At 35.7% G+C, this 23,148-nt stretch overlaps 2 protein-coding genes across 3 annotated transcripts; both read left to right on the top strand.

Moving 5' to 3' along the window:
* The first annotated feature begins 243 nt into the window (after window positions 1-243).
* Window positions 244-3,646, top strand: LOC109190557. 2 transcript variants are annotated; one of them, XM_019341060.1, is made up of 2 exons: window positions 244-514; window positions 2,374-3,646. In XM_019341060.1, exon 2 carries the CDS (start codon window positions 2,382-2,384, stop codon window positions 3,300-3,302), a length of 921 nt encoding a protein of 306 aa, XP_019196605.1. In that variant the 5' UTR covers window positions 244-514; window positions 2,374-2,381; the 3' UTR covers window positions 3,303-3,646. The 2 variants fall into 2 exon arrangements, 1 of the variants encoding a protein (XP_019196605.1); XR_002055740.1 differs by lacking the exon at window positions 244-514 and having other exon boundaries at window positions 1,144-3,365; window positions 3,465-3,646.
* Window positions 3,647-9,014: 5,368 nt separating this feature from the next.
* LOC109190556 (protein CHROMATIN REMODELING 20) lies at window positions 9,015-22,901 on the top strand. The gene is made up of 25 exons (XM_019341059.1): window positions 9,015-9,313; window positions 9,453-9,515; window positions 9,655-9,750; window positions 9,882-9,974; window positions 10,971-11,161; window positions 11,247-11,487; window positions 12,605-12,694; window positions 12,997-13,077; window positions 13,404-13,862; window positions 13,986-14,281; window positions 15,491-15,581; window positions 15,669-15,884; window positions 16,266-16,385; window positions 16,927-17,093; window positions 17,395-17,536; window positions 18,201-18,350; window positions 18,442-18,497; window positions 18,579-18,882; window positions 19,233-19,368; window positions 19,766-19,827; window positions 20,655-20,881; window positions 21,175-21,378; window positions 21,464-21,542; window positions 21,630-21,889; window positions 22,217-22,901. The coding sequence occupies exons 1-25, from the start codon at window positions 9,134-9,136 to the stop codon at window positions 22,629-22,631; spliced, it is 4,419 nt and encodes a 1,472-aa protein (XP_019196604.1). The 5' UTR covers window positions 9,015-9,133; the 3' UTR covers window positions 22,632-22,901.
* Window positions 22,902-23,148: the final 247 nt, after the last annotated feature.

Here is a 23,148-nt window from a genome sequence, read left to right as displayed (position 1 = left end):
CTCTGAGTACATAAAAAAAATAATTAATTACAAATTTAATGTGATATGCATTTTGAAAGTGAAAAGAATATTTTATGGATGTGAATATGTAAAGTAAATTGTTAAATTTGATGGTGGGGGTGGGGGTGGGGGGAGGGAAAGAGTGAGACCCACATTTTTTATTTATTTATTATTTTTATGAATTAAAGTGTGTTTATTTATGCAAAGAAATGAAAAGAAGGAATTAGATAAACCCTAAACCCCGTTTTCTCCACCCCAGTATTCATCTGCTCGCTCTTTCCTTACTCCACCATTTGGCTCGAGACCGAAGAGACTCGCTACCGGAGTACCGGCTACTGCCCCTCTCGTCGGAGTGTCCCTGTCTATGCCTCTGTCCTCGCACGGTCGCTGGTCGCACCTCGCCAGTCGCCACCAAACGCGGAACACCGCCACACCGGTGACCGGTCGCCGCCTTACCGGTCAGCAGGAGTCCACGTTGGTTCCTAATCACAGTCTCAGTGTCTCACGATCTCAGGTTCGTAGTTCCTAATTGGCTAATTATTTTTTGCCCTAATTTCTCTAATTTTATTTATATGAATGTGAGCACTGAGCAGTGAGTATGTATAATAGACTAATATTGTTTTGAATGTGAAATTAGTCCATCAGTTTTTGCCAAAATATTGTTTTTAATCTTGCCTAATAGAAGTTGTTAATTGATTAAAGAAAAAAAAAAAAGGTGTAAACCTTAATTTGGCAATTATTCATTAGAATTGGTTGTTAGAGTGCAGTGGTGTATGGAAAGAAATGAATTGTTGTGGTTGTTAAAATGAAACAAATTATAAAGAGAAAGAAAAGTATGTACCAGTCAGTGAGGGTTGTTTAGCAGACTGGCTGCTTGACTTTGATTAGAATGTTGCTCCAACTAGTTTTATCAAAATTTCCAGGAAATATATTCTTTTTGAAACCCTCCAGGAAATATCTATTAAGAAATCACAATCAAAGTGTTGGTCGTATGTGCTTTTATATGAATGTGAGCACTGAGCAGTGAGAATGTCTAATATTGTTTTGAATGTGAGCAGTGAGTATGTCTATACTGATTTTTATTTGCATTGCCATAATTTCCTTATTTTTGTTGGAACCTTGTATTTGAACATTTTTGAATTCATTTTACCTTTGCTTCTTCGCCCCCACTCAAAGGAAATCCTGGCTCCGTCCCTGAATGGAGATAAGAACTATTTAGACCGCACATGATTAGACGAAAAATTCCATTGGTGAATGGTTGCTGATCTGCTATTGGAAATTTTCTGTGTACTCCGTGTGAATTCTATATATTTTTTAATACTCCGCATGAATGATTCAAGTGGTTTGGGGGCTATAGAGTTCATATGGAGTATAGAAGCATGTGTATGAATTCTGAATTCTGTTGGCTTACATTAAGTCTTGGAAGTGTTTGGTATTTTTGCAACTTTATTAACTCTTGCAAGTGTTTTGTCTTTTGAATTCTGAATTCTGAATTCTGTTGCTTCTGTACTCCCTATGAATTCTATAGGGCTCCAAACCACTGGTTCTTTGTCAAAATCTACAACTTTGGGCATATTTGATATCATTCTTAATAAGCTAAATGGACTAGTTTTGATAAAATAAAATTAAAATTTTAAATTTTTAACCCAGCCCGCTAGTCGCTAGACCCACCACTCCCACCAGCATGCATGTGCTGGTTAAGGTTAGAGAAATTTAGCCTGCGGGTCGGCCATCAAATATCTCAGCCAGCAGTGGGGTGGGCCTGCCCGCATCGATACCCTAGTATCAAACTTCTGCTAATACACATGTATTGATCTTTTTTTTTTTTTGGGGTCAAAGTTGCCTATATTGTACTGTTTCTCAATCTGTGGAGTGTCTCAATTTCTGTAATTGATTTTATCTTTGGTCATTCAATAGCTGAAGTAGTTATTTAGTGCCGGCGGAAATTGTTTATGGAGATTTTAAATCCTAGGACTGCTTTAGGTGTAACTGAATAAGGAAGCCGAGAAAATCCTGGAGATTTCAGTGTTTTTTCATTTTGCTAGTATATTAGGCACATGCTTATTAATTATCCAATCATCCCTGTTGGAATGCAACTATGCAAGTATGCAACTCATCCAATAAATTGTAATCCATTCTCAGAGATATGAAACTTAATTTCTCAATACTTGGACAAATGGGTTTAATTGTTTCTGTTCTATTCTGCAATTTCTACTGCCTTTGAAGTTGTTTGCAATCCTATCGATCCATTTTCTGTTTTTTTTTTTTTGTGCAAATCATGTCATCATGATATTATCATTATATCATGATGAATTTTATTTTAGTAGATACTATCCTGTTCCATCGCTAATTTGAAAGGTATAACTTTTACAGCAAAGGGTATGCGTTTTGCTGGTCTTCATTTTACATGTTTTTCGATTTGCAAGCGCTGTAAAAATCTTAAGGAGTTGGTTGCTTCTTCACTCACATGCCACAGTAAAAGACAATTAAGACATAGCAGCTATGCTACTAGTCCTTTGGAATACTATCATCCAATTCTTCAATCAAATGGTTTACAGAATCGGTTCAAGAATTGGCAACATTTGAGAAAGGGTAAACTGATGGCAAGTACTTTCAGTCAGGCTATTGGTTTTTGGCCCCGCCGAAGGGTTCAACTTTGGTTAGAGAAGATTGGGGCAATTGAACCATTTGCTGGAAACTTAGCCACCTGTTGGAGCAACATCAAGGAAGAGGAAGCTCTTGAGAGATATATGCTTATTACTGGAAATCCTGTCTCCTTGCATGGTTTTCAGGTCCATCACAATATGTACCCAGAAGATGGCTGGCTTGCAGCTTCCCCTGATGGAGTAATCGATACCTATGTTCATGGTTTGCCTTCCCGAGGTGTTTTAGAAATCAAATGCCCATTCTTTGGAGGTGATATGACCAAGGCTTGGCCTTGTAGTAGAATTCCCATTAATTACATTCCTCAGGCACAAGGTTTGATGGAGATCTTAGATCGAGATTGGATGGACTTGTATATCTGGACTACCAAAGGAAGTAGTTTGTTTAGGTTGAATCGAGATAAAGAATATTGGCAAGCCTTGGAGATTGCACTTTCTGACTTCTGGTGGAAGCATGTGCAACCTGGTAAGGAATTGTTCAATTGTTCAGAGATCACAAATCCCCTTGTTGAACTAAGATCACTTATGCCAGAACCTAGACACGAATTATGTAGTTACCTTGTCCATGAAAGCTTCCGTATTGTGGTCAATGACTCTAAGTTGGTGGTGCGTGAAATTAATGGTAAACTGCAAATGTGATGCTCCAAAGGTGGACAGTCAAATTCATTGAACTGGATAATTAGATTCCAAGTCATGGTAGTCTTCTACAAATTGTGTTGTTCAAGGATAAAGTTCTCTTCTACTGGAAGAGAAACTTCGATTCTAGTTACGTGTTGTGGATTAGACTGGTTTCTTTTAGGTATTGATCTGTGCACACTCTTACTAGAGGAGAGGCAGATTTTATCATCTGGGCAAATCTGAAATGCTAACTGCACTCTTAGAATCCTTTAGATGAAATGCATGAGGATGGGGAACTTGTTACATGCAGGCATGATGTGAATGTTGTTACAAGCATTTATGGTGTACTCCACAAATTTTCCATATTCTGATCAGTGACGGAGGGAGCATGGGGGCAGCTGCCCCCACTGCAAAGAATTATACAGCCCCAAAACGACGTCGTTTTGGGGCTGTATATATATATATATATATATATATATATATATATATATATATATATATATATATATATATATATATATATATATATATATATATATAATTTTTTATTCCTTTCTTCTTGTTTCTTCCTATGCGGCTCCTTTACCAATTACCATTTCACCTCTTGCCCTCTTCGCGACTACCACTACCGCACTGCGCATACCGGCAGATTGCAGACGCCAATTGATTGATATCTGCCGACTGCCGAGGCTCACCGCTCAGGCGCTCACGGTATGGTCCACTGCCGCAAATAGCTGCTTTTTGTCCTTTGTTTTGAATTCCATTGACCAATTGCTTGATATCTGGATTATCTGCTCAGCTGCTCTGTCTCTTTAAACCTAATTGATTGCCTGATTGGTTCTTAATTTCTTTTTCATCTGGAAGACTGGAATTTTGGATAAAAGAGAAAAACCTAAAAAACTAAAATTTAGTTCATCAGCACTTTGGATTGGGTTGCATTTGATTATTTGAAGTTGCGTTTTATAATTTATTGCTTCCTATAGATAATAGATGAAAATGAATTTGAGATGATTTTGCATAGTTTGCTTCAGAATTGGGTATTGGGGCTGTGTTGCCAGTGAACCAGTGACGTTCTGAGTGGTCTGACGGATTGCTTAGTTTGCTTAGGAATTGGGGCTGTGTTGGCAGTGTTGCCTTACTTTGCTAGAATGCTAGTTTGCTTAGACTCTTAATAGTTAACAGTTAATGTTTGCCTATGATTTGCTCTATGTTTACAGTTTACTTCAAATAGACTACAAAATGCTCTATGTTTACTTGTTTAGATAATTAGATTATATATATATTTTGTTCAGTTACGGAAAAATCCTTTAAAAGAAAATCAACTTTTAATGTAGCCCATTGTGCCTGAGCTGACATGAGTAACCATCAGGATACAACTATGTGGCCTTAAAATGTAATATGCGAGACCTGTAACATATAGTTTGCACAATGGCCAGAATCTCTGAGAACCAAAAAGCTGCTGACCTGCTGTATGTTACAAAATACTTCTTTGTAGAATAATATTCCCCCCCCCCCCCCCCCCCCCCCCGCCCCGCGTCTGATATTGCATTTTTTGTACAAAATAATATATTTGTGTGCTAAGCATGTAATACTTTTTATTTTAATTATTTTAATCACAGGCCAAATAACTCATTGATTTGTTTGCAGGAATAGCATTTGTAACAATAATGTCAGTAGTGGCAATAAAATGATACTCAGTTGTTTATAATGGCTATATATTTTGTTCCTACAAACAGATGAGGTCTGCAAATCCACTTCTAGTGCACAACATATGAAGCAAGGTTGGCTTTGTTGCTTTATTCAGTCTAGACTGGATTTGGAGAATTATGTAACTGTTTAGCTTATCTTACAGCCACAGGGCGCGAAGAGTCTGCAGGTGCATGAGTGACTGGCTCCTCGCTTGATTACCCAAGATTTGCCAAGGGTTTGATTCTTTCTCAGCGATGTCAAACATGGTTCTTGGATCCAACCCATCGACCACGAGGATTGAGGTCTGCCGTATTGGTGTCAAGTTCATTAGTGTAATTGGGTTATCCAACTAAAAAAATGCAATTAAGTCTTTTGACTGTTTAAAATTATGCAATTCAACCAAATTTAACATGTTCATCACGTCATTACTTATGTGGTGATCATCTTATTCCAAAATTATTAGTAAAATTGTTTTAATAATTTTAAATAAAAAATAAAAACACCCCTCTCCGTCTTTGTCTCCTAGGAACTTCTTCATCTCCCAAGTCGGAAATAGAGATGGGGAAATAGAGATGGGGAGGGGTTGATTTTTTTAATTATTTATAATTATTAAAATAATAATAATAATAATTTTTAATAGGATGACTGTCACTTGAGCGTTGATATAAGTAATATGTTAAATTTTGTCAAATTATAAAATGGACCTAATTAAACTTCTTTTAGTTATTTTATTAGAAAAAGAATATTTGTAATGATGAATTATTATTAACTACTTTTATTATTATTATTATTGTTGATTATTGATAATAAAAACAAAGCAGCTATAACAACAATAATAATTGTTAAAATTATATTAGTGATGGGAATATTTTCAGAGTATATGTTACCATACTTACTCGGTACCCAACTTAGTCACTGCGGGAAATTGTTCCTGAGCACATGTTCGATCTACCTGACCTAAATGCGAAGATCAAGCAAATGACTAGTCAACATGAGCCTTCACCCCACCTTAAGATCGGCCTTGACCTAGTGAAGTCGGGACGATCGACTCAATTAGGTCTACTTAGAGAATTTAACCCATGTCCCTGATCTTGATTCGTCTGCACGACTTAGTGGTCAATCAGGAATATTGCGATGCGTGGGCGTCACTCCACCGCCGTCGAACCAGCCGACTACATGTCTACATGCACTACACGTGTCAGGTATGCCGAGATCTCGCCATCTCGGTATGTGTCCCTTATCACTACTTATAAATAGCACATTTATTACATGATGAAGGGAAAACTTTTTTGTGCATTCTTCTCTTAAAAATGTTGAATCTCCAACCCCAGAGGCCCTCACACCCCAGCTCCCCACATGGCCACATAGCATTTGGGGTTATGTAAATCACAGTGACTTAATAACTCAACATAAATGGTCAAATATTAATGCACACAAAAAATTTACTCACTTTTAGACATTCCCACCTAACTACATATTCATATACTCTTGTGTACTTACCACATCAATTAGTTAAAATATTACATTTGCTATATAAAAGAAAAACAAAACCAACAATTGATAAATAAATAAAACTTAAAATGTTATAAGCTACTTTACATGTTATACATTAACATTAATCAAATAATTTATCAAACATCTTTATACAATTCACTAATACTAATAACTGATCAAAATAACTAATACAATTAACTATCAACAAATTTATAAACAATCACTAAATGTGTTGTCACTATATTTAAAAGAGCTCTTGTTGATTGTAGTCCTAAAAACGCATAAGTGTATATTGAGATCCTGTAATGGACTAATCTCAATGTTACTAACTTTTGATTAAATTAACTTTTAATGTTTTGATTAAAGTGACTTGATATCGATAAGGTACACACTTTTGGTTAAAGCGACTTAATATTTAATTATCCACAAATAACATTAATATCATTCAAGTTTTAAATTGCTTTACATATTCAAACAATTTTAACTTCTAATCTAACTTAATAAATGCAAGTCGTTTATTATAATCTTTATCGTGCGATGATAAGCGAGTGAGATGTATCCAAAATTAATTTTGAAAAGTTGTAAACACTCATAAATGTTTGAATGACTATTTTATTCTTTTAAGTTTATTAATTTAAAAAATAAAAATGTTTGGCATCGGTCGAGTTGGTCGAGTTCAGTCCATACTCGATTTGAGACGTGGTGTTGTAGTTTACCATAGAGGGATGTGGTTAAATAGTTAATGTCCACCTAATTGAGATCCAACAATTGATATCAAAGTCGATATCACGGGTTCGGATCATTGTCGAGGCGAAAGCCGAGTCTAGTCGCATATGGCATGTGTGGCGCATGTTGTGTAGTGTATCGCTAAAATCCAACAATTGGTATCAAATCATATGTTACGAGTTCAGATTGATGACGAGGCGAAAGTTGTGTTCGGGTGAATGGCGAGGCAAAAATCGAGTTTAGTCCCGGATGGGATGTAGGCGCAGGTTGGGGTTGTTAGGCGTCGGCCAGGTTGGTCGAGTTCTACAACTGTTTGATTAGAGACGTGACACTGTGACTTATCATGGAAGGATGTTGTTAAATGATTAATGTCCACTTACTTATCACCAATTTGTGCTCGATTCGCTGTTACTTATCATGAAAGAGTGTGGTTAAAGTCCACATACTTATCACCAATTAATTTTTAGTATGATAAGTATGATATGACAACCACATTGCCAAAGAACTCTGGTAGTAAGGCCAATCCCCAATAGTGGTTCATGGTGAAGTTTTTGAGGCAAAATAGGTGATGTGGCAATGAGAGAGCATCCACATCAGTGGATATTAGGGAGATATGCCAGATGAATTATCTTGGGTGGGGATAATAACAAATGTGGGGTGGGATTATTTTACAAGATATTTGTCCTGCAAATGTGGAGACAATGTCAGCAAAAAAGAAAAAAGAAAAATAAAAAACTAACACTGGCTGTGCGCGTTTGCGCACAGCCAATGTCTACACGGGCGTGTGCAATGCACGCGCTCGTGTAGCGCGTCAGGCGCGCTGACAGCGCGCCTGACGCGGCAGATTTTTATTATTATTTTTTTTTAATTTTTATTTTGTTATTTTTTTTCTTTTTTTTTTCCTCTCCCCTCCCACATTCTCTTTCCTAATCACTCTTACATTATCTCCCAAATCTCCCCAACTAATGTGGATGTCTCCCCAACTAATGTGGATGCTCTAAAAGCATCCTTATCAGTGTGGATATTTAGTGGGGAGAATGTAAGAGTGATTGGGAAAGATAATGTGGGAGAGGAGGGGAAAAAAAAACAAAACAAAAATTGATTTTTAAACAAACAAATATGAAAATGTAATTGGTCAAGCACGCCTGACGCACCACTCGGGCGCGTGCTTTGCACACGTCCGAGTGGACCATTCCGTTTCCCCCCACGCGACTGTTGCACAATTGATGCTTTTTGAGGTGGGACCCATTTTACTGCAATAATCCCCTCCCTTGTATATGCTCCCCACTTTTCTCTTTCATCCCTCTCTGTCCTCCACCATGGCTTACTTTTTTTCTTTATTTGTGCATGCTCCACTAGTGTAGATGCTCTAAGGGAGAGAGAGAAAGGATGTGGTTCTTGCAAAGGAGACCCAAGTTTTTTGCCTCATGCAGTGAGCCTCACAGTATAATTAAAGACAACAAAAGAAATTAGCTCGTGCGCGTACGATGCACTAGCAGTGCTGGGCGTGTTGAGGGTGGTGGTCCTACATGACGACCACCCTCATTAAATATTTTTTCCCCCTTTTTTTTTCTCTATTTTCTTACATGACACTTAAAATCTCGTGCAAGTATAGTGCAGTTATGAGATCCATAAAAATAATTAAAAATAATTAAATTGATTAAAATTAAAGTAAAAAAGAGAAAAAATAAAATCATATCCGTATATAAGGAAAAATAAAGTTGTAAAAATTGTAAAGCAAAATTCGAAACACGAGACAGTGACGTTTAAGCTAATCTTTCCCAATATAAATATAAATCAATAATCCCCGCTTTTCTTACTATATAAGAATGAAATTCGCTTCTCTTCCTTTCTCTTGTCTTCCCTAGCCCTCCAAAATCGCAATATTCCCACGCAAAATCCCTGTTTCGCTCCTGGATTTCGAAAACCCAAAACCACCACCAATGGCGGAAGAGGAGGAGGAAGAGAAAGAGAAAGCCGAGCAAACTCAAACGCAGCAGGAACAACAGGAGGACGAAGACATCGAGAAAGCTTCATCAGCTTCGGATTCATTCATCGACGACGGAGACGACGAGAGTGAAGCAGCAGCAGCAGCAGGGGAAGAGGAGGACTTGCTCCCCGAGGTATTACACTACAGCAATGTTACATTTCATTTCCACTGCACTTTTTGTCTCCTCAATTTGGTTTGCCTATTAAAAGTAAGATGGAGATATGCTCTTTTGAATTTCCGATTTGATTTATTGGTTTTTGGGTGAACGGCAGGAGCCATTGACCGAGCAGGAAATCGAAGAGCTCATTGCTGAACTTCTCGAAGTTGAGAGTAAGGTATAACATTACAAATCACTGCTTTTTTATCTTCCCCGCCTCTGATCTCAAGATATTTCTGTATCTGTTTGGGTATAACGAGTTTTGGTCGATTTGTTTGTATTAACATCTTTGGTGTTTTCTGGGGCCTTTTTCATAGGCTGCAGAGGCTCAGGAGGCTTTAGAAGAAGAGTCACTAGCGAAAGTGGAGGGCGATGTTAGGGCTGAGTTGGCTCAAACTCTCAGTGCAGATGATGTATTGTATATTTATTTCATTAACTTGTCTCTGTATCAAATGTGATTTTATTTTTCCTTTCCGTCTTCATGTGATTATCACCAAAGCTGATGTATAGCTTTGACTTCTGCATTAATTTTGGGCTCATTCAGTTGGAAAGTGCTGTGGCTGAAGAAATGAGAAATTTTAAACAAGAGTGGGAAAGTCAGCTCGATGAACTTGAGGCAGAGAGTGCTCAACTCATGGTAACATCTATTTTATGATTATTTAAAAAAAAAATTATTTTTAACTTCCATCTTTTTATTATAATGCTGTGTCCTTGTGAGTTGTGATTAATGATCTACTCATTTTTCACCTATAAGTTCTGTAAAGAATAGAAAGAAATACTATACTTTTTCTGGCCTTAGATTAAAAGGAATGAAGACTTGAATTCAATTTGAAAGTTCACTAATCATTATATATGCTTAATACTTGCTATTAAGAATTTAAATTTTGGCTTGGCCTTCTGCGTACATTCCACTTTAACAAAGAGGTGGAATGCCAAAGCATAAGGCATAATTGCAGCATGGCTATTTTTGTAGTGGAATTTTGGTGGGACAATAAGTTTAAAAAGGGAGGATGAGTTGTAGTTGTTTGATCATGATGGCGAACTGCCGCCTCAAACTTCAGTGGGTTTATTATGCTACTTTCTCAAAGGAGAGAAGAGATAATGGAAGTATTAATGGGTCAACCAAACATAAAATTTTAAGGGAAGGAAAGCATTTTGGCTATAGTACAACTTTAGCTGAATATACACAACTGAGTTTTATGATTTGTGGTTAGCAATGATGTTATATCTTTAGTAATAAAAGTAAGGAATCAATGGAATATGTTTGTTTGTTTGTTTGTTTTTTATTTTTTATTTTTATTTTTATTTATAATTGTGGCTGTGAGATGCAGTTATCTTCTAGACACTTGTCAAAGACAGAAAGGTGATAAAACTCGATTTAAAATAATTTGTTCTCCTCACATTAGGAGTTGTTGAAAGTCAATAATTCATTCTCCGTTTGATAGTCAATAACTACTGTTGGTTCTTGTCTGATCTATATGGATGCACAAGCTTGGAAGGCCAGTTTGTTCCCAAAAGCATGTGATTCCACAATTTTGTCATTAAACGAATGTGGCATCTAATTTTGATGGATTACTTGTGATTATTTGTCTATTCTTTTAGTGGCTCAACTTCCTTGTCTCCATTTGAACAGGAACAACTTGATGGTGCTGGAATTGAACTTCCAAGTCTATATAAGTGGATTGAAAGTCAAGCTCCTAATGGTTGCTGCACTGAAGCATGGAAAAGGAGAACTCAGTGGGTTGGATCTCAGGTTACAAGTGATTTCAGTGAAGCAGTTGTTGATGCTGAGAAATATCTTGATATTCACAGACCTGTAAGAAGGTGAATTCTCTGCTTTTCTCTTATCTATATGTTACTAATGATTAAATTATGTGTAGTCATGCTAACAATAACTTATTTGGGACAGAAAACATGGTAAAATTCTAGAAGAGGGCGCTAGCGGTTTTTTAGGGAGAAAACTCGCTGGAAATGATGGCAGTGAAGGATTGGACACTAGTATAGATTGGACTTCTTTCAACAAAATGTGTTCTGATAAGTCATCTTTGGATAATGTTTCATTTGGAAGCAAGCAGTGGGCTTCTGTTTACTTGGCTAGTACTCCACAGCAAGCTGCTGAGCTGGGTCTAAAATTTCCCGGAGTAGATGAGGTGAAACCTTTAATAGCCTTCTAAGTGTAACCATCCTAAGTTCAGAGTTTTTATTGGTGCAAACTTTATTTCTTTATTCTTTTCTTGAATCAAGTCATTCTTTGTGTGTGTGTGTGTGTGTGTGTGTGTGTGTGTGTTTGTGTGTTTTGATCCACTCTAATCAACATTATCTATACACTGAATGCCACATATGATAATCCCAAACATAGGTAGCAGTCTGATTAAATATGAAAGCAAGAAGAAGATTCTATAAGCTGAATAACGGTGTCCACTTGATGAATCTATGAATTGAAAACCATGATAGTATTGATTTTCCTTGTATCCTTGTAATGCCACCCTACTTTTGTTTTCTCACTGTAGACATAAAGATCCTTATACCAGCTGATTTGCATTTGAGTTTGAGAAAACTCATTAAATGATGTTTTCATTAATTTTTGCTTGTTTGCTTGTTCCTTTTACCATTCAATATTATCTTAATTTTTTCAATATGCTTTATTATATACTTCTTCCTCATTAATTTATATATTCATATTCTATTTTGATTTTTCAATTTTTTAATTAATACTTTTGATGTTGCCATATTGGTGATGCCCAACTTGTTACAAATATAGTCAACTCTACTACTCTAGTGCTATTGAGCCCCAATCTGTACATGTGATGTAGAAATCAATACTCCATTTGAACCATAGTTGCTATGCAAACCAAAGGTGAACTGGAACCAACTAACACCGAAGCTTGCCCCTTGATGCCAAACACCTTGTCAACCGTGTCACATTGTTGGAGTGCCATCATGCCTCATATTCAAGTGCTGTCGATGTTTGAGAAGGCTTGAATAGACCTCTGCAACCCTCCTTAACAAATCACATTTGAGTGCATTAAATGTGTGGGAAGGCTAGAACAAATCCACTCTTGCTCCCAATTGCTAGATTTTGAGATTATTTTTTCAGTACTCTAACCCTAGGTGGTGTTTTTGGCAACCTTTAGGTCTCTGATACAATCTTATGAGACAGAACATAATATTATTCCAAGATTACGAGAACATCATATACATATATAAATTATACATAGGCTTGGTCCGTTAATTATAAGGTTCCATTCTAACATTTACTTTCCCCAGGTCGAAGAAATTGATGATATAGAAGATGATCCGGTTGATGCTTTTGTTGTAGATGATCTATCTGAAGAACAAAAGAGAAAATTTAGGAAGGTCTGTAAATGGTATCTACTAGTTCTACTTACTTTTTTTTTTTTTTTAAATAAATTTTCTTTTGCTTTTATTTTTCAGAGTTTCCTTCTTTCCCTTTTTATTTTAAATGTAATATATTTCCCTTCTAATTTCACAAGCCTGTGCTTGTTTGTCATCATATTAGTGGATATTTATCTTGTTTTCCCTTCCTGCTACTTAGTGGTTAATCTCCTAATAATTATACTCATCAAGTAGTTCTATCACTTCTAGTATTTTATTGTTCTATCTAAATGTAATTTGTTAATAACTATGTTTATTGACAGGTCAAAGAGGAGGATGATGTGAAAATTGATAAGAAGCTCCAGAGACATTTGAAACAACGGCATAGGAACAAGCGGAAATTGGTAAATTTCACATGGTTAATTAAGATATACCATTTGTTTTTCAGTTAATTGGATAACTCCTAATTTTGTTCACATGCTTAATTTGGATTGCATTTCAACTTCTCTTCTATGGTAACACTTCCATTGGATTTCAGCTTTCATGTGTCTAGGCATGGTTTAGGGAATCATGTTCTTAAGTTTGTTTTGCCGGAATATTAATATACCTGCCTACATTTTTCTCTCTTAGCTGTCTTCTTGATATAGTCTAATATTTATGTTAGGGTATAACTTTTTGGTAACTTGCTGTTACTGGTTTTTATTTTTATTTTTATTTTCCTTTTAACCAGGAAACAACGGACCAAGTTTCTGAATGCTACGAAAATGGTAGTTCTTATCAAGATTTGGAAATGCAAGCATGTGGATCTAGTGTATTGGAGGTGGATAAGGAAAAATGCAATGGAGATTCTTCAATTGCTGAGGCCAGAGGGTCCAAACGCCAGCTTGTAACTGATGAGCTTGATGCTGAAAATAGAAAGCGTCAGGTTATTACTATAGATAGTGATGAGGAAGATCTTACTGTGGATAGATCCTCTCCACCATGTGGTGTGAGTGATATGGGGGATCAATGCAATTCACAAGGTTATAAAACTGATATATTGCATTCTAATTCTCTTCCCGTGAGGAATGACAATGAAAATTTTCGCTGCACTGCTTGTGATGAGGTTGCTAATGAAGTATGTCGACATCCACTTTTGGATGTCATTGTTTGTATGGATTGCAAAACCTTGATGGTAGCAAAGATGAAGGTAAAAGTATTATCTTCCCTGGTATTTGTGTTTCTATTTAGATAAATGGTGGTGTGTAATTATGAGCATTTATTTCATATTCTCATATTGTGTTTGTTTTGTTGACGCTTGTCCATTGTACAGGATGTTGATTGTTCTGAGTGCTACTGTAGATGGTGTGGACGAAGTAGTGATCTATTAAGCTGTAGGTTGTGCAAAACATTATTCTGTAGTTTATGCATACAAAGGAACCTTGGTGAGGAATTTTTGTCAGGAATTAAAGCATCTGGTTGGCAGTGCTGCTGTTGTTCACCAAGTATACTAAAAAAATTGACTTTAGCATTTGAGAAAGCTATAGAATCTCAAGGTTTAGCAGCAGATGATTCAAGTTCTGATTCTGATACAGACAACTCAGATGCTGAATCAAACATCCATGCCGGGTATGAACTAGAATATAGACAATTGTCAATTGGCATAGATAACATCTGCATCTAATCAAAGCTAAAAGTAAAAAAATAATTATTAAATACACTTTTTAGAGTAGATAAGATTAAGTACTCCTTGAGTCCTTGTAAGCCAAGGGCCTAAAATTGATGCTTTTAATGTAATAGCATGTTTGGTTTGCATAATAAGCAGGGAATGGAATATGATTTCATGGAATTGGCCAATAATGTTGTTTGGTTCGTTTTCAAAATCTTTCATTCTGGACCCAGTCATTGGTATTAGCTATTTCTTGTGAGCAAGGAGTAGGCTTTATTTTTATAAGACTAAAATACCATCCTTTTTAATGCTTCATATTATACATTTGCGTGCCCTGTGTCTTTTTGCATTTTGGATATATCACTATCTATTTCTTTTATGTTTCTTAAGTTATCAAAACTATGGAATATTATTCCTTATCTATGTTTTTTTTTTTTTTTTTTGGAACTGAACAGTGAAATAGTATTCTCATTTTGTTCCTTTACTATTATGTTCTTTATGGAATCCTATTCCTATTCCCTTTGTTTATATTCTGTGAACCAAATGGGCAGTAAGTTCTTTTCTAATAAGTTTAGAACTTTAACAATACAATAGTGATGCTTCTAATATCCCTAATTCCTTACATTTAAAGAAGCTTAGCCTCAAATTTAATCAATGCATGCCCTTTATTGCCACTTTAACCAAAATCACCATTCCAAGAAGAGCTTTCATCATGTAATCAGCCAAATGTATTGAATTTTTGTTAAACACATTCTTTTTCAGAAACTACTATTGTAAAATAGTTTTTCTTGGAAATGTTTGTGCCAAGCATGTTTGGGATACTTATTGAAAGTGATCGTGGAACATGTATTTTCCCTGTTCATCATTTTGGGCATGTGAATGGAGTCTTGACTGAAGCATTTTCTAAATCTTTCTTTATGGATTCATCCTTTTTCCAGCCCTTCTATTTGAGTTTTCTATATTTTAGTTTAAACAGTTGTAAGATGAGGGTACTACTGTTTCAAAACTTTCCACTCCCTCCCCATGCTCCAAATATGTTCCACTTAGTATTCTATACACCTACTGATGTATATTCCTACTTTTCTAAGACTTGAAATCTGTTTGGTGCTATACTTGCCAAATGCTCTATTATCATCTTCTGAGGCTTACTTATACTTTCCATGTTGCAGCACTAAAAGAAAGCGCAAGAAGAAAATTCGCAGAATCCTTGATGATACTGAATTGGGAGAAGAGACCAAAAGAAAAATTGCAATTGAAAAAGTAAAATCATATTACTGGAGACCTTTATATTTATTTATATTATGAATGAGGTATTAATTGATGTCGTTCATTCTTGTACAATTGAAGGAACGGCAAGAACGTCTCAAATCGTTGGAAGCACAATTTTCCAGTAAGGCTAGGATGATGAGTTTCGGAGGCTCTAGTAAAAAATCATATGAAAATGGTAGTGTTGAAATGCTCGGTGATGCCAAGACAGGTTATGTTGTTAATGTGGTGAGGGATGAAGGTGAGGAGGCTGTTAGGATTCCCCCCAGCATGTCAGCAAAACTGAAATCCCACCAGGTTCATTTTTCCTTGTTGATTTAGCCTTTACTTTATTATATAGGTGAAGTACAATGATTTCAGATTACCACATTTCTGGCATCTTGAATTTCCTTTGGTGACATTGGAAGTCTTGCTATCTTAGTATCTTTAATTCATCCTGGTTTTTGTTCGCTTTTTAAAATTTTTATTTTTGTTTTTTATTTTCAATTTATTATCATTACTTAAGGAAACCAGCCAAGCTATGTCAAATTGAAAAAAATGGAGAACTCTCTAGTTTTTTTTTTTTTTTTTTTTAATAGAAAACTCTATTTTTTTTTTTTCAAAAAAAAAAAAAAATCCCTAGCTATTAACAGGTCCGTTTAATTTCCAGTGACAGGCATTGATATCTTGTTCCTGCAGGTTGCTGGTATTCGATTTATGTGGGAAAATATAATTCAATCAATTAAAAATGTGAAGTCTGGTGATAAAGGGCTTGGCTGCATCCTAGCTCATACTATGGGTTTAGGTAAAACTTTTCAGGTATCATTTCTTTGTGCTTTCTGGCTGCCGTTTTTGTACAACTCCCATGCTTCATTATTTGATGTGATTATAAGTTTATAACTAAATCTTTTGGCATGAAATTGAAATAATTATAAAAAATACCTTTGTACCAAATTGCATGGTTTTTCACCATTGCTTCTCTTGATCATATTCAGATTTATAACATCTATTTAAGCAGATACAGTGATCAATTATACAAAGATGAACAAAAGATTGGAAGGCTATCTTAAACATGGTTACAAAGCACTTGATATATCCGCATATTGCTAATGATGTTCTACAATTAAGAAAATTTTTAGAAAAACAACTCCACAGTTTTGATTAGTCTTCTGTATTTTTTTTTTCCTCCCTAAAATTGTTTGCACTTCCCCTATGGTTATGAGATTGGTTAATTATCACCCCAATAGAACACTGTGTTTTATTACAACATTTGGTATTGATGTCTTTGTTGCATCCAAGTTCAAATTAATTGGATTTTCATAAACAATTGCACGTACTCAGTGTTCAAGGTTTTCTGCAGGTAATTGCATTTCTGTATGCTGCAATGAGATGTGTTGATTTGGGTTTAAGAACTGCCCTCATTGTTACACCCGTGAGTGTTCTGCATAATTGGAGGATTGAATTTATGAAATGGAGGCCAACAGAACTTAAACCTCTTCGTGTCTTTATGCTTGAAGATGTTCCAAGGTAAATCTATTTAAATATTTTATACCAATTTTATTTATTTGTTTATTTATAACTATTCTCAGTCTTTGGTTGAATACTTGAATTGGTTGGAGATCAACTATTTGCTAATTCTATGGTCTTCTTTTATGCCTAATGGGGAATATATTTTGCTGTACCACCTATAATTGCAATTTTTGGATCTCTTTGAGCTTTTCAATAGCTTACTTCTCAAAGGACTACTCCATAATGGAATAAGTAAAAATTGTTCACAATCTTGATGGAGGCCACTTATGTATTTCCCCCTTGGCACCTCCTGTTTCAGGGAGAGAAGGGCTGAATTGCTGCAGAAATGGAGATCCAAAGGTGGTGTTTTTTTAATTGGCTATTCTGCTTTCCGAAATCTGTCTCTAGGAAAGCATATAAAGGACCGGCAAATTGCAAGAGATATTTGCCAGTCACTGCAGGTACTTCGTCTGTTTAATGATTCCATAGTTGGGTTATTCTGGAGTTGAATATCATCTCTGAGTTATCTGAAATCAAATTTTAATTTTTCTACTGGATTATGTTCAGTTACACACCGAACATTTATTGGGATGCCATCTGCTCCTTCAACACTTTACTCTTGTGTACTCCTATCATTCCTTTTAATAAGCGAATTACTCGTTTAAGATAGGTTGGTGAAAGAGAGTCATTGAAAGCATGGCAGAAGTGAAAAATTTAAGGCTTTCAGGGTTTATCTTATTAGTAAGCTAGGCCCTTTTCAGGCATTTGCCTTTGGTACGAATCCCCTTTCCCCCATCAGATGTACAATATAAAAGTAAAAATGAATTAACAATACAAGCTGGTTAGTTAGTGAAACCTATATTAAATGCAATATAGTTTTTGTTGTTGTTGTTGTTGTAGTCACTATATTTTTGGGACAAAGGGTGTATGTCCACTCATTTACAAAGGGAAAGTTAATACATTCTAATGGATCTCATATTTCTGGTGCTTAATTGCTTACCGACCTATTTCCTTTTAATATTTTAAGCAAATAAACAAATAAAATTACAACAGTATTTTTCTTCCCCCCTTTTGGTTTCTTATTCTGACTTTCTGTGTTTGTCAAATTGCATATGCAATTTCTAGGATGGGCCTGATATACTAGTCTGTGATGAGGCTCATATCATCAAGAATACAAGGGCTGATGTCACGCAAGCCTTGAAACAAGTAAAATGTCAGAGAAGGATTGCTTTAACTGGGTCTCCTCTTCAGAACAACTTGATGGAGTACTACTGTGTAAGTTTACAAGAAAGCTGTAATCCTTTAACTTTGTAAATTACTTGATCTTTATTCTACAACTTTCTGATTTTGATTTTATTCATGACAGATGGTAGATTTTGTTAGAGAAGGATTTCTTGGCAGCAGCCATGAATTTAGAAATCGGTAAAGACTTATTGCTTTTAGTTATTCCTAATTTCTTCCCCCCTAAGTGGTGTAACACATCCTTCTTTGACTATTATGTAGGTTTCAGAATCCTATAGAAAATGGTCAACACACCAATTCAACTGCTGAGGATGTGAAGATTATGAACCAAAGATCTCATATTCTCTATGAGCAATTAAAAGGATTTGTTCAGAGGATGGATATGAATGTAGTGAAGAAGGATTTGCCACCAAAAATTGTCTTTGTAATATCTGTTAAGCTTTCTCCTTTACAGAGACAATTATACAAAAGATTTCTTGATGTGCATGGTTTCACAAAGGATAAGGTTACTGGTGAGACGATAAGAAAGAGATCCTTTTTTGCAGGATACCAAGCCTTAGCTCAGGTACATTTTCTCATCTAATAATTCTTAATATTGTTGTATGAACCGAGTAAACACATTGCTTGGTTCCTATGTGGACAGCTTGGTAACATTGCAAAAGCCTGGCTTTGCATGTTTGAATTTGAGAATTGAAATAATCAAATCTCTCTACTGCTTTCAATTTACAGAATTGGTAAAATGAATGAAAAATATGTACTTGGGCCATGAAACTGCAGGCCAATAACTAAATCAAACTACACTATGAAACTAACTCTGGGAAGTAGGAAACTCACCATTTTAACTCACGCATATATGCATACAAGTGTGTGCATCTAATATGGTTAGGACTCAGCTGAAGTAATGGCTGGTTGTAGATATGGAACCATCCTGGGATATTGCAACTAATGAAAGAAAACAGAGGAACTACTAAGCGTGAAGATGCTGTTGAGAACTTTATTGTTGAGGATTGCTCAAGTGATGAAAACGCAGACAATAATGTGATTCCCTCAGGTGCTTTCCCTTTCTGTATCAAGTTAGTACTTTTTTTTTTTCTTTTTAAAAAAAAAAAAAAAAATTTAAATTTGTTTTCTTCTCAATAAAATATTAAATTTCGCATTTTGAGCAAACTAAAATGTTACATTTTTGTTAATATAAAATCACCATAACCAAGTGCATAACCATTGAGATTCATTGAGGGGAAACAGTTGACATTCTATGACAAGTTGCTCTTATTCGCATGTAAAATTTTCACAGAACTTGATGAGAAGAGCTTGTGAAAATATGGATTGCATGTACTCTTTAATCTGTATCCTACAAAGATTTGTTAGTTTTTAAGCATTGTCTTCATATTTGCCCTAGCTTTTGTTTGATGTCTACAGTTGTTCAGAAATGTTTCATATTTTTGCAGAGAAGCCAAATAACAATAGTGAATTGCCTCTCAGAAAAGATGCAAATGGCTTTCTTCATGGGGTGTGTATGAACTTACTGTCTCCAACTCCTTATTTGCAATTTTGCATGATTTGTATGTCTTCTGAACAACTTATTTTCAGTTCCTTTATTTTCTTTTCTAGATAAATGAGTCTTGTTCTTAATAACTTGTGCTGGAACCTGATATTCCCAGCCCTTCATGTACCAGCTCATGAGCCTAGATCCATGCGGACCATGCAAAATATAGATAATAGTGAAAAAAAAGGCATGGAAAAGTACATAAAGGAACAAGGACTTTTTTGTGAAAACCCAAAAGGAAAAAACCATAGGCCTTTTTGGGCCGTGTCAAGCCAAACTCCACTAACTTGTATTGTATTGATGATTACATGTACATGATCTTGAATTGAATTGAATTGAATGCCTTGTCTTGCCATTATAATGCATATTTATAGGTATGAAACCTAATTCCACTCTGTATGGGGAATAGAATCTTTACAGGATAGCTAATCTGAGATAATCAGGGCTCGTCTTGTAAAGATCTTCATGGGTTAGGATTCATATCACTTGGGTCTCCTTCCCCTAAAGACAAGAGCCTAGTTTAATAATTGCTCATCTACCAAGCCTTGTCAAACTTGGGCTGGGTCCTATGAATATTACACCGACAACTTGTCTTTTAATTTTTCTATTTTATGATTATTATTTCGTGTGGCTTTTGCTTTGGATGTTTTACCACGTCAATGGCTATTAATTTCTTCTTCTTCTTCTTCTTTTAATTTTCTTATTATGCAACTTACACTGTTCTTGCACACTCTTCTTTTGACAATTATAAACTAGTTCTGCACCCTTACTCTTATTTTTGTTTTTACTAGGACTGGTGGAGTGATCTTCTAAAGGAAAATAGTTACAAGGAGGTTGACTATAGTGGCAAAATGGTTCTGCTTCTTGAAATCCTGACAATGTGTGCTAATTTTGGTGATAAGGTACTGGTATTTAGCCAGAATTTGTCAACACTTGACCTCATTGAACTCTATCTTTCAAAATTGCCACGCCCAGGGAAAAAAGGAAAGTTTTGGAAGCAAGGGAAAGACTGGTTTAGGTGTGTATATCCATTTGAAGATCTCAAGAGTTCACGAGTTGGATATATTTTGTGTCAAATATCTTAGATTAAGTCTAAATTGGAGGTTATGTTTGTAATCTATAATTGCACATGCTTCTGCATGTCTGTTGTTATTCAAAAGTATCATTGCAGTTTTACAAATTACATTCCAGGTTCAACATCGTTGAACTTCTCTTGTTTTTATTTTTTTTTCGTGTACATGTCTGTTGTTTGTTCCATTGAGGCCAAGGGTGAATAGCTTTTGACCTTTTCCTTTGTTTTGTGGTGAGCAGGTTAGATGGAAGAACAGAATCTTCTCTAAGGCAGAAAATTGTTGAGAGGTTTAATGAGCCACATAATAGAAGGGTCAAATGTACTTTGATATCAACCAAAGCTGGATCTCTTGGAATCAACCTTCATGCAGCTAACCGAGTAATTATTGTGGATGGATCATGGAACCCAACTTATGATCTTCAAGCTATATATAGGAGTTGGAGGTGTGCTTTGGGTAGATTTTTGTGAGATTAAAGATACATATATGGCACACAAATATACAATGACATGATACTTTACTAATTGCAGGTATGGACAAACAAAACCTGTTTATGCTTATCGGCTACTGGCACATGCAACCATGGAGGAAAAAATATATAAGCGTCAGGTATTAAAGGTTTAAATTGCTAGCTGTATTTTACTTTTTTTTTTTTTTTTTTTTTTGGTTTATGTGAGATGGGATTGACTAAAACAGGTTACTAAGGAAGGCCTTGCTGCAAGGGTAGTTGATCGGCAGCAAGTACATCGAACCATATCAAGAGAAGAGATGCTGCATCTGTTTGAATTTGGAGATGATGAGGGTGCTGATGTGATTCCAGATTTGGGTGGAAGTTTGAGTGAACTAAATACTACTGACCATGTTGGTAGCTTTTTGAAACAGAAATTGCCTCTTCCAAATGGAGGTGTATCCTCTGACAAGTTCATGCAAACATTGATTGACAGGCATCATCCAAGGTTGGTTCTTATTCTCCTTCCTGTGTCCTCAATCCTTGAACGAATCAATAATATCTATAACTTGTGCAATGAGAATCTGCTTTGATTTGTGGGGAATTATGGTTATGTTTGGTAGAGCTTATAGCTTATTTTAAGTTACAAATAAGCTATAAGTTCTGTTTGGTAAAACATGAAGGGTTTAAAGTAATATGGAGTAGCTTATTTTGAAACGTTACCCAAATAACATTTCAAAATAAACTAGTAGCTACTAGCTTCTAAGCTTATAAGCTAGGTATGCCAAACAGAGCCTATGTAAGTATGAAATGTCTAATGAATTGTCTTATTTAGTTGGATTGCACATTACCATGAACACGAGACCCTCTTGCAAGAGAATGAGGAGGAGAAACTATCCAAAGAAGAACAAGAAATGGCTTGGGAAGTATATCGGAGAAGTCTTGAGTGGGAGGAGGTACGGCGAGTTTCACCTGATGAACCTACATTCGAGAGGCAACAACCTTCCCAGAATGGCTCTGCAACTGATAGGAAGCCCGCAATCTCCAACAAACCACCCCCTGTGCGTGAGAACAGGCTAACCATTAAGCTCGCACAGATTGTTGAGACTGCAAGAAACCATGCAATGGCTCGAAAATGTACAAACCTAGCACACATGCTTACGCTCAGAAGTCAGGGTGTCAAAACGGGTTGCAGTACTGTGTGTGGACAGTGTGCTCAGGAGATAAGCTGGGACAAGCTTAGACCTTAGCAGCGACGGCAAGGCGATGAAGTGGCCGCTCATCTTTTGTTTACAGCATAGTGATTCATTAATATTTAAAGGGGCGATATAATTTGATTAATTTTGTTTCATGCTCAGACATTACTGTTATCTTTTTGTTAGGCAAATCTATAACCTATAGATGCCTTTAAGCCTGCAGAAAGTAGGCAGCAGCCCAGCCCCATGTAAAGTTTTAAAATACTGATCTGTTTTATCTATATACAGGTGAAATGAAAAATGCCCTTTTTTTTTTGCTCTCAATGACAAATATTCATTCACTCTTCATATCAAGACATTACTATTCCAAACTAATATAGCCTTTGAGTGCAGCTATCATTTTCCTACATGGAAGATAAGCAACCAACTCTTATTGAGTTGATTTGGTAATCTTCAGATTCTAAATTTGATGCTTAGGTGAGAGTAATTTATTGGTTTTTTTTTTTTTTTTTTTTTTTTTTTTTTTAAAGTTAGTTAACTATGAGCATATGAACAGTTTATGTTCAACCTT

This window comes from Ipomoea nil, unplaced genomic scaffold (assembly GCF_001879475.1).
Source record: "Ipomoea nil cultivar Tokyo-kokei standard unplaced genomic scaffold, Asagao_1.1 scaffold1576, whole genome shotgun sequence".
Lineage (NCBI taxonomy): Eukaryota > Viridiplantae > Streptophyta > Magnoliopsida > Solanales > Convolvulaceae > Ipomoea > Ipomoea nil.
Note: the sequence above shows the minus strand (reverse complement) of the source record. Positions and strands in the feature narration are given on the sequence as shown.